The following is a 12,711-nucleotide window of genomic DNA, read 5'->3' as shown; positions in this document are numbered from 1 at the left end:
CCAATTTTTTTTACACCAAGGGACCATTGCAAGATCAAAGGATGTTACTATCTATTTTTCTTTTCTGTCTCTTCTATCCACTGTGTTTCAGAATACCTTGATTCAAATTTGCTGCAATATGTACTATTAAAGCTACATTGTAAGTGTTGGTGTGTGAAATGTGTGTAAAATGCTCCTGTGGAGGAAGCTGCGCTATTGTGGCTGAAAGAAAGGCCCACTTTGCATCAAAGTGTGGAAAGGCAGATATCTGGATATGAATCGGCACGTTATTATAGTGTCAATTTATGATTTATAAGTGAACATACAGATGCAACAGTGGATTTATATAATCAAGATTTGTCAGCAAATGCTCTCACAATCGCCAAAGAAGGGGGGGGGGGAATAAGAAGTGGTAAATGATACTTACTTGAATATCAATCTACATCCTATTAGTAAAGGGGAAATCTGGTCAAAATATAGGTTAGGCTGATAAGAAAGAGTAAAATATTACGAGTTCAACGGTATAAATTTGACTGAAATCGGATGAAAAATAAGGAAGTTATGACATTTTGAAGTTTTGCCATTTTTGTGGGAAACAGTTCTTGAACAGTCAATATGAATATGCAAATGACAAAGTGAGCATGTCATTCCCTCACAACTTGCCATATAGTTTGTACGTAATGTACATAAAATTTTGAAATTTCCAGTTTTTCCTTCAAACGCAATTATGCCCGAGGCTCAAATCCAAATATATCTGACTGATTTACTATTCTGAAGTTATTCAACCAGGAATAATGTCATGTTTAAGACTTCAAGGGTAGAAACATTGAATTTTCGTCATTTTTTGTACACAATCAATGGAAAATTGTGAGGCTATGACATGGTCAGCTCACTCATTTGCATATTCATATCCACTGTACAAGAACTGTTTTGGGGAAATTATCAAAACTTCAAAATTTCATAACTTCCTTATATTTCATGTGATTTCAGTCAAATTTTTACCGTTGAACTCATAAAATTTTACTCTTTTTTATCAGACTAACTTGTATTTGGACTTGATTTCCTCTTTAAAGGGCAGTGAAAACAAAGTTAGTGAACCTCTTTTGTGGAGTATGGTTTTATGGCTAATATTAACCTGTTGAGGACGAGTCCCGAATACACTCAGCCAGGGGTCTATAGGAAATGCATTTTGTAGCAAAATCAGCCTGTCCTCAATGGGTTAAAGGCTCTGGTCTGCAGAACAGGAGATCCCAAGTCATAACCCATGGAGGACAAGTTGGTTTTGCTAGAACATGCATTTCCCATAGACACCTGGCTGAGTATACGTGTACTTATGACTAGTCTTCAATGGGGTAATGCTTGCCCATTGCGAACATCCAAGGACGAACTAGAATTAGTTACCATGTATCTTGTGGCCTAGGTGCACAGGTGTTTGCTGAAGTGTAGTTGCATTGTGATCTCTAGTGAGAAAGGCTTAGGTATCCATAGCGTGTGTTGGATGAACAGCAGTAAGTGCTGTATATCTGGCATGCTGCATTCTAACTGCGACAGCCGCTGCACGAAGTGTGGTGGCTGCACCGTTTTCGCATTAAAATCTTGGAGTTGTACAAAACGGGTGGCGTTGCGGCGCCATATTTCCTTAATTTTTCAACAAAAACTACTAGGAATACTTACATGGGTCGATTAAACCTAAATGATTCCAATCGCTGACTGTTTGATGCATTTCATTGCTTATGATGCAGAAAATGTCTTATAAGGCAAATATCTTCAGCTCACCAATGCTCACTAAAACTCACAATCACTTGCACGTGCGCACAGCATGCATTCAGTGCAGTGCATTGATGGCTGTATTTGTCGCTACATGATGCATATTCATTTCACCGTATATGCACCGTGTGATGATGCATTATTCATATCCTTGAGCATCCATAACGTTGACGTCATTGTTCACGCATGTGTAGATGCGTACTAATGGATATACACATTCAAAATGGCAGCAAGACTCTTCACCAGGGCAGGCCGCTTCCTCAAAAAAAATGTGGAAAATTTTGCAGTTTTCAGATAAATTGGTGAGAGGAGCCAAGTCGATTCGGTAATATATATTTCATTTTTTATTGTCAATGGGTTTATGATAGAAATTTAGCCATGCTTTATTTGTGAAGTCGCCGCGTGTGGCTATAGGGATTTATTCGTGGTTTTTGCTCCAGCTCAGATGCGGGGTAGCCGCCAGGACCGCGCCTTGCGGCGCTGTCTCCGGGGCTAGCTGCATTCATGTGTACCAAGAACCCATGTACCACATGATTTCAAATTGTGTGTGTATGTATGGGTTTATGTGCACTATGAATTCATGTTTGGCATTCATGATGACATCTTGTCAGACAGGCTGTGACTACTGTGAAACGAGGAATGTTCGCATGCTTTTTGATTTCGTGACAGTGGAGTTTTGCGAAATTAAAATGCACGCTAAATATCTTGTCTACACGACATGCATTGAATATCAGAGGCAACTCGTGAATATTTCATGCTGCAAATAAGGCCATTGGCTCCCATTTGCGAAAATTTCATGCCGTGAAAATATTAGTGTTTTACAGTACATTATTGGGGCATTTAAGTGAAGTGTTTGCTTTAAAGATTTGTCCCCTGAAAATACCTACATCCAAACACCTGTACCAGAGTTTATCATGAATGTATTATTTTCCTGCTGATTAGTATTACAGGCATAATTACCTCTACCAAGTCAGTTTGTTTTGCCAACTTTGGTTTGTCTGTCTGCAAAATATAATAACTCAAAAATTTATGAACCGGGAATTTGGATGAAACTTACAGGAAAAGTTGATAATGACACAAATAACAGATGATAAAATTTTGGCAGTAATACGGACCACCGTATGGATCCTGGATTTTTTTAAAAATCATTTTATTGAAGGATTTTCTATCATATAGGCAAATAGGGCAACTAACAAGGGAGTTCAAGCTGCATGTATTGAAAATGTGCATACACAGACTGAGTGCATGCTCTAGGCACAGCAGGAAACCCGAGGTACATAGACCCGAATCTGAGCAAAGAGTTTACAATGAGTAGGTAGTGAGAAAAATCTGTGACTCTGAGACACTAGAAAGGCTTCTTTATCATTGGAAAACAGGGCGATTTTCAGCGTGTATGAGTGTATGGGTGGAAATGAGCTGACTGGCGGAAGTCTTTGCTCTCCGAGTGCTTTAACATTGTATTTGAAAATTAGAATTATGAGCCCACATTGCAATTTTTAGGAATGTGATACTTGACCTGTTGTGTATTTCTTGTAGCTTTCTGTTGTGTGATTGTGTGTGCTGTATCTTTTTTTTCTCTGTTTAATTTGTACTCTGTAGCATTTGCTCCATGCTGTTTTATAGTTCTACAGTGTTTCTCTTATTACATGTGCAATATTGATTTGCATCATTTCATGTCTGGACAAAAAAACAAACAAACAAACAAACAAAAACAAAAATGAATAAATAATCAGTCAAACTGATTATCCAGTTTGTAGATCCTGCAGTGCCATAGTCATACATGATTTTTTGCTAGGCTAGCCTCTCTCATGGACTTTTAATTTTCATTCACGTTTTAGATTTTGACCTTTTAAACCGTTCATTATCTCTAGGTCACAAGCATATTTTCCTGCCTTTTGAATGAGATTGTTGATGTGTGGTCCAAATTTTGAATTATATATTTTAATCACCAAAGTCCCTCTGACTGTCAGGCAGTGTGCATTTCACTTGAATAAATACCATGTGTAACATACATGTATTAACTCTTGAGTGTGATTTTACAGTCATTTCTATACTTCGTGATAATACAGTAATTTCAAATATGTTAGAGGGATTGTATAGTTTAAGTTAAGACGGGGCTTCAAGTTATCAATGTTTTGGTGTGAGATAATGAGAAACCTCATATGAAATATTAAAGAGCATATAATTCTAAGAGGAATTCAAAGTTTAGTTGAAAAAAAAATGATTATGAAATGGCTGAGACATTCAAACAATGTGATCTAAATAAGACATGGGATATAAGGATAGCTTTGTTTTACTGTTTTTGGATATCTCGGCCATTTGAAAAACGATTTTCATCAAATAAAGTTTGAATTCCTCTTCCTGCTTTTTATCATTTTATACAGGTAAGCGGTTTCTAAGTACACTTATCTCGTAAAAAGTTAAAAGCTAAATCCTCATCTCAACCAATGCTATACCATCCCTTTAACTCTGTACATGGGCCTCTGCTGAGGGGAAAAATGGCCGATTGTTGGTCAAGGATTAAATTAATCTCAATATACAAGTCACTTGCATATGAAAGTAATAACAGAGCATTGTTCAGTGGCCGTTCACAGAACTGATACTGTATTTGTTTACCATGTACTATTATATTTGAAGCAGCTTTCCTGTAGGATTTTATGTGCTATTTGGCCAACTCTCCACAAGTACTGTACTTCATGAGTCAATTCACAGCTCTTTCATATATATAAATCAACAAAAAAACTGCATTACATTGACACTCTAGCATTCTTTCCAGGTAATACTATCCCAACATCAATTTAGCTACCACTTTACATTCTGAAAATTCTCTGAATAGGGCAGTTGTAGACGAGTTTCACTTTCAGTTTGGTTTTACAATTATTTCTGCATTTTTCAACACTCCAGTACAAAATGGCAGAATCGATAATTATTTTTCAACATTAATATTAATCAGCAGAACACAATATAAACAGAACTTGTAAATTTGTTATCAACAAAGACTAATCAATGTCAAATAAAAAGAATATTTCCAAAGGAAAAATGCAACAGACCACACATTGTAAGCATATGCTAGTGCTTCAATCTACTCACTCATTAAATTTGTGATATCAAGACAAGATACACAATCACACACAAAGACAAAGAATCTCTGTCAGATTTTTATTCAATATCAAATAATTTTTTATATTCAGCAGTGTAGAGAAATGGTCTCTATATACAATGTACATCATACATACTAGAAGAAAGAAACTTTCCTGGACCTTACATTGTAGAGCTCATGAATGTACACTTTTGTAATTACAATATAATGTCCCTAGATATTAACACACATGCATTTGACACTACAGAGGTCTTGAATGTTCATTTTGCAAATGCAATATAATCATTTGTCTCATATTTAAGACCATTACAGTGTCCAGACCATAGAGTTGGCAAATATATCTACAAGCGATGAAATGTATTACTGCAGAGACATGTTTAAGACTCCGAGTGGAGTGAGAGAAGGCAAAGAATTTCCAACAAACAACGGGATCGAAGCAGAGTCCGTCTTTAATGAGTCAAATGTACAAATGGAAGGTTAAAGAAGAGGGTTGAGTCGGTGGATAATATTTTTCTTCAGTTCTTTTCATGATTGTTACAAGCACGCCAAAGCCAAAGTAGATGCAATCCCGAGGCCTTCTACCTTTCAAAAGAACTGCTGAAATGCATAGTGAAATGGCTGCAATTGTTTCACGTTAAAACTCTCTTCCAGACAACAGCCTCTTGATATTTTGTCTACTTTTTTTAAACTGCAAGCCAACCTTGCTACTTTCATTCTATGAAGAATTGTAAACATGGATCACAGATCGACTCTTCAGTATTCATAGCCATGTCTAATTCAGTTGGCATTTTGTATTCTTTTTTTAAAGCATAAACAGCTCAGCCTACCACTGACAAACTGGCACATTAACTAGCAAACCTCGATACATACAGATAATGCCTACTGAGCTATCAAACTTCAATAAATAGAAAGCCTCACTGTTACATTCTTTAACTCATGATGCCATTAACCCTTAGAAACTGAAAGTTCACACATGGTGATAGTGTGTATCCAATACAGAGACTTCGATGGGTTTCAGATTACAGTACTATAAGAGCTTGTCTGTAGGCAGGTTTAAGAAATGTGCTTCACGCTAGTCGAGTCACTTTTGTTTAGTCTAAGTGATAACCTGACTTAGCTTTTCACCTGAGCACATTCCTTAAATCATTGTTTGCCCAATAATGCCCAGAGATATTCTCCAATCATGTTTTGCTCAGTCTGGGGTGCATGTTTCCAGTCTAAACAATTATTTGACATCTGAAATGCGTATTGAGGAGATGGACCCTAACTTGACATTGCACTATACTAAATTTAAGGAATGACACTGCAGTAAGCAGTCAGCAAAGACACTCAGTTCTGCGTCTTGCAAATCCAAACAATAACAAATGTATTTCAGGAAATTCTTGAAACTCATCTTTCACCACCTGAACACGGATCTATGTAGCACTCTTGTGTTGTCTTAAAGCCCTTGACAGATTCAAGAGTGTCAAAGGCAGTTAGATTATTGCACCCATTGAAGTAATCTTTGTTAGGGCTGGTTCTTTATAGGCCCTATCTTGGCTACGGGTTTGGGAGTAATGCTCCCTTTATTGTAACTTCACTGTTCATTACATGTTTGTATCAACAGAAATGCAAAATGACATGACATCCCTACATACACTATCCCCTTCCTCCTTGAATAAATCCTTTATGAAAGACCAATGCTATTCTTTTTTTACTTCCAAGTGAGATTGTTCTTAATCTTTACCTTAATTGAAAACAAAGAAAAAAAAGAAAAAATGTCTTTGAAGAAAAAAAAGAAAATTTCATCATGTAAAATGTATCTTGGTTAACATCAAAAAAGAGCTCGGAAAATGTACCTCTTTTCCATTGTCATTAGTAATCAATGTGCATTTTACTTTGATATCCTTGGATGGATTATATAATAGCATAATTTTTTATATTTACATCTTATGTGCACCACTTTTGCCAATCCTCCCCCCACCTTTTGCAGCTCTCTCTTGATGATTGATGCTATACAATATACATTTGTAGGCAAGAGGAATTGAAAAATGGTTCAGCACTTAAACTTCAGTGCAATCAACATGTATATATGCACTAAAACATAAAGCTTGCAAAACAATTAGCTCTGATGGAAAATGAATGAAAAGTTTTCCTCCCCATCATTGAAAATCAAATTTCTTTGATTGATATATTAATTTCTTGATTCTTTTCATTGTACACGTTAATGTACATGTACTTTGCATTACTGATAGCAAATGCCCAGTCAAGTGCATAATATGTAAGTTCAGCTGATGCTTACAGCATGTCTGAAGCACGTCATGGTCATCTACACGTTGATATTTTGCTACCCAATCAATATCAAGAGAATTTGCATCCGACAAGAATAAAACTGAATGTCATATTTAGTATCTTTGGGGTGTTCCTCACTGCAATGCAAGAATTACTGTTTAAGCAAGCCACTTTGGTACTTTCTTTCTTTCTTTTTTTTTCCAACAATGACTACAATGTATCTCCATCACTTATTGTGTAAAATCATTGTCACTGACCATCTGGCCTTTCAGTATCATATTACAGCATCAACTCCAACCTAGCACACTAGATGAAAACTACCAGCTTTGGTTCACCCAGATACCACTGATAGTGGCCGATGAATGACGTTCAAGCTATACGTCAAGCAAGACGAACAGACTCCTATCAGCCCTTTATATACTGCATGTGTCCTGCACGGAAGTTGTCTACAGCTTGTCATTTGTAATCAACAATACATCGAGCAATTTAAGACCCGGTAGTGTGGGTAAACCATGGAGTGGGAAGGCTCTGATATATCCAAGAATTCCTGTAACAAATTGTGCATAGCTTTATCACTGATTTTTATGTTAAGTACACACAAAGCTGAAAAATCTTGACTGGAGGTGACCGTTTAATGATAAGCATAGTACGCTTCACGGAATCATTTTCAAACTCAAATTTGATTAGCAATTTCAGCTGATGAAAAATATCTTCAATGATATCCTGTACACTTCTATGTAAGAAAACTGTGTAGCAGTGGTGTAAAAATGCATAGCAAATTGTGATGCGATACCAGGAAAATTATTCCCTGCGCTTCGATGCACATATTCGCCGACATGTGGCTGACGGGTGCTATTCGTGGCTTTAAAATACCTAGCTGCAATGGGCAGCAAATTCAATCGGACCTTCCATGTTGCTCCACACTACAAGGGCTTTGACGCTCATCCAGTTGACTGTTCGATTTCAGAGGATTCTGCTCAGAGACACATCCCTTTAAAACAGCCATTCCATTTCTGTCATTGCACAATATTTACCTTACTTGTGGCAGAAAGCATTTTATGTAGATACAATATTGTACATGCGGTGCAAAGATGGCAGTGTTGTGATCAGAGGGATACTCATAATCCTGACTTCTATTTATAACTGTCTCCAAAGTTAACAGGCAGGATAAAGAAAAGTCCATGCCACTGCAGTTTCTTGCATAGTCTGATCTCAGATAGATAAAAGACGGCATAGTCTGTGGGGAATTAGAGGACGAATCATTTTCTTTGACGTGTTGAAAATGGGCAACACTGTACAACAGCACACAAAGTGTACAATACACTTACCATATAGTAGTCTTACATGGAATAAACAATGTAATACATATAATTTAGACTTCATTCACTGATGACAAAACTTGTCTACTTTTCACTTCCACTGTCAATTTCCTTCTTTTTTTTTCACTTGAACCTTGCTCTTTCTTATCACATACAACCACGTAACGTTACTTATCTGGGTACATTTGGGATGAATACTACATGTCAACATGAAGTACAAATATGATTAGTTAAAACATTTCTGACACTTTTGATAGCATGATAGAAACATGGCAGCCATGTTCCACTTGAGGCATCATTTTACTTTGAAGTCACACATAACTCCAATCACAGTACAAAACACCTTGACAGGGCCATCAACTATATACAACTTCTTTAACTCAAACAAAAACTTTAGCATTGCATATTCACTGCCACATGAAGAGCAATAGTACAGGAGAGAGAAGGAAAAAAAAAATCTCAATCTTTGAAAATAGCTATAAAATTAGATCAATTCTCTTTCATAGAAATAATTAACAAAATCGCATCCCTCTCTGCTAGTACACTTCAGAGGTGAACTCCCCTGCGGCCAGACTGGTCAGTCTGCGATGTCCCTAATGGACGCCTAAGCATTGATCGTTCCATCCGAGGTCGATGGATGTTGAGGTGGCCGCCCTGTCTCTTTATACCTTTCACCTGGAGGAGGGAGAAAAAACAAATGGGGGTAAAGTGAATTACATTTGTGTGTATGTTTATTTGTTTTAGATGCTTTTTGACAATTTACTCTCTATGGAGATCACCAGCACCGGTGTAGTATGTTTTGGAATGTAATTATTTTGTTATTCTAGAGATTCTTCATTTTTAGAGGGCTCTCTACATATCTAGCACCCCTTGGCTTGGGGCTTCCACCTCATTAACTTCTTTTTATTAGAATTTTGTTATTACAGATGAAAAGGGATGTCTGAAACTTTTTGGTCACATAATGGCTTGTAAACTTAACTAGTTACTCATAGTCAAACACAGAAGAATGTTCCACTTTGTGAGGGTATAGTTTATTACATTTACCATGAAAACTAACTGGACTGATTATCCAATGTCTAGTGTGGTGAGAATGGGCATTGTTGCTATGGAAACCTCTTGCTTTCCTATCATTATCGTGAGCCAATTGCTTGAAGGTTCAGAAATGACCAGCATGGACTCAATAGGTCCTACTTTGCCTTATTCAATGACAATGAGAAAGAGCATTTCACAGGATTCTTCTCTGCAATGGTTTGTGGCATAGTTTGTTAATATAAATTATGGTGTTTCATTCTCTTTTTGTGTGGTAACACCTCTTTTTTGTGTTTCTTTTCTTTTTCTTTTCTTTTTTAAGCTTGAATGAAAGATACAAAGGCTGACCAGTATATGAGTCAATGGAAACACATACTATTCCCTGACTGGTATTTTGCTTCATCTTTTACATATACACAGGTAGAGGAATCAAGTCTGTGGATCAATTATAGGTCTACCATAGGTATAACAGCATAATGATAATCATCATGCTAGTTATAATTGGGTGAAAATTTTCCACCACTGGCCTCCTGATAGTATGACCATACAAATACTCATGTGATATGCCCCTGTTCCCCTTTCGCAGCAAAAGACATATCTTCATTTCAAACAACTGAGCAAAAACCAGCAAAAAGAGCAATAACCTTGCAGCCCTATTAATAAAAACAAAATCCATGGCACAGTACATTTTGAAGTTTGGGAAAATCTCTATAACCTCACAATCAAAATGCATTCCAAATGGACCAAAGAGCTGTTCTTACAGAAGTTATTTTATAAGTGGAATAGGGAATATTTGGCATCACATCATAAACACCCTTCCAACCCACCATCATCCTCATCTGACCAAACCAAACAACAGAACATGAAACAAAACAAAACAAAATTCAACAAAACAAATCTATCTCCAGACAGGAAATAAATCTCCACTGGGCCTACATGATACATGTTCTAATAATGTCAAAGGTATGCATGAATTCTGCAGTATGTACAACAACCGTATTCATGTATGTACTTGAAAAGATGTCTTTGTCTCATGAAACACCCTCAGAAGCCATGGTACAGTCTATGAACATCACATAACACTGGTACATGTGGCCATGCAATACTCAAAGTTTTAATCTTTCTAATTGACTTCTCACAAAAGTGTTAATTTTACATGTAACCAGACCTCCCTTTAACCTTTTTCATCCTACCAATTAATGTTTTTTGTAAGTTACCTACCCGTATGTATAACAAATGAATATGTCATATGCTTTTGGAAAGTCAAATACCAGTGAGCAATTGGATTGATATGATTACATGAAGGTGGACCATTTGTAATGTTCTCCCATCTAGCAGATCATTCCCTCTGATTTTCTCCCAATAGGAAAACATCCAATTTTAGGTAAACAAATGGCACAAAAAGAAAGCAGCACACCACAAATTTGGGGCACACACTTTTGGCATGCACTGCCTGTGAGGTGCAAATACACTGGAGGTGTGTATAATTGACACGATATTGTATAAAGCTACATGTAACTAGCCGTGAGCTGATTTGTGATGCCGCAAGTTTCTGCTGAAACATGAAGGAAAAAAATAAACTTGATTTGAATTGATTAATCTTTAAATACACGACTGCTTAAGTAGTAATGAATGCTTCAAAAACAAGCAACCATGGGAATAATAGCTTGAAACCCCTTCTGAAGAGCTAAGCAAAGTGGATAAAGTGCCTTGCCTAGAGGCACAACCACTGCAGCCAGGGGACTTGAACCAGGGACCTTGTAACTGACAGTCTGTGGTCTTATCCACTGAACCACAAGATAGAGCTCTCATAGAAGCTTGAAGGTATGCATTACTCTCTCGACAAACCCATAATATATGAAACAGATGCTGACTTTTGATCTCAGGGATATAGAGAATGCTCTACCTTTGGGTTCAGACAAGCAATTGTGGGTGGTTGTAAATGTACATTTTTAAGTCTTTTGACTGTATCTAGGGACTTCCTCATACTTTGCATGTTCCTTCTGATTTTGCTATTATAAATATGTGCTGATCTCATGACATAATAAACATGATATGCACACACTGCAACAAGCCAGAAAGATGTCCTAGTCTCAGAATCATGCCAACTGTTTTTAGCAGCCAATAGGATTGCACCATATGGAACAAGACTGACCAACTTTTCACCTCATCACAACATTCTTATCGCATGTCTGATTCCTACAAGATTATCACTGATCTGTACTGAAACTAATATCACAAGATTTTTAATGTTAATTCTTTTTTATGTTCATTACATATTTGTACAAATAACAACAACAAATGTCCTTAGCAATTATTTTTCCCTGTGGGGATTATAAACTGTTTTGCCAAAGCTAATGGTAGTTTCTCTGTAATGTCCTTATTCTCTGAGTGGCTTTGAGAAATTCATTGCAAAATGAGAGATAGTATACAAATATCGACTGCTACAGAGGGAGATGGTAAAACTATTTGCACCGAGGTGATTTCTCAACAGTGCTATGTCCCGAGACGAAGTCGAGGGACATGGCACTGTGTAAGAATTAAAACACCGAGGGCAAATAGTTTTACCATGGCCCGAAAGAAAGCAGTGAGGTCTGTCGATATTTGTTTTATATTCCTCTCGAGCATTTTACTACAGTGATGACAAGGTTCCCTTTAGGAAATGTGCAGGCTTAACGTTAAATCTAGGCCGTGGCAGTGCAGCAGCAGTGCCATGTCCCTCGACTTCGTCTCGGGACATAGCACTGTTGAGACATCACCTCGGTGCAAATAGTTTTACCATCTCCCTCTGTAGCAGTCAATATCTGTATACTATAAAAACAGTGCTATTAATTACATAGGAGGGAATATCTGAGCATGATATTGCATTAGGTGTTAGAAATGCTAGCACTCCAAAAGGGAAATCAAGCTTATCATTTAAATGCTGGATGCTGATTGGTTAGGGCAAACACCACAAGTTGTCTTTGCTCTTTCAAGTGTTGAATTGCAGCTATTTCTACATGTAGATACTACAATGTGGCAGAAATGAGAAGCAGTAAGCACAGATGCATTTTGGCAAAAGTTAAAGCGGAAATGTTTACATAAATTTTCCCGCTCAGCCATGTCAGATGAATTCTGTGTGTTTTTTATTTCAGAGATGGCTACGACAATTGAGCAAGCACTTCAAACAGCTCACCATTACCATGGCAGTTAAGGGTTATGGCAGCGCAGACGATGGTAAAATGTAACCGTCTGCATCACGACAGT

The 12,711-nt window shown here is 37.1% G+C and overlaps 1 protein-coding gene across 1 annotated transcript in view; it reads right to left on the bottom strand.

The window, feature by feature from the left end:
• Positions 1-8,201: 8,201 nt before the first annotated feature.
• Positions 8,202-12,711, bottom strand: part of LOC139718825 (protein spinster homolog 1-like) — a 42,008-nt gene continuing 37,498 nt past the window's right edge. The window contains exon 11 of the mRNA XM_071630293.1: positions 8,202-9,111. Within this exon, the coding sequence (XP_071486394.1) occupies positions 9,041-9,111 (71 nt within the window). The 3' untranslated portion in view covers positions 8,202-9,040. The remainder of the gene's footprint in view (positions 9,112-12,711) is intronic.

The sequence above is a fragment of the Diadema antillarum genome, unplaced genomic scaffold (assembly GCF_040938485.1).
Source record: "Diadema antillarum isolate AM-2024a unplaced genomic scaffold, OU_Dant_1.0 scf00000008, whole genome shotgun sequence".
In the NCBI taxonomy this organism is placed as follows: Eukaryota; Metazoa; Echinodermata; class Echinoidea; order Diadematoida; family Diadematidae; genus Diadema; species Diadema antillarum.
This window is presented reverse-complemented; position numbering and strand designations above follow the sequence as displayed.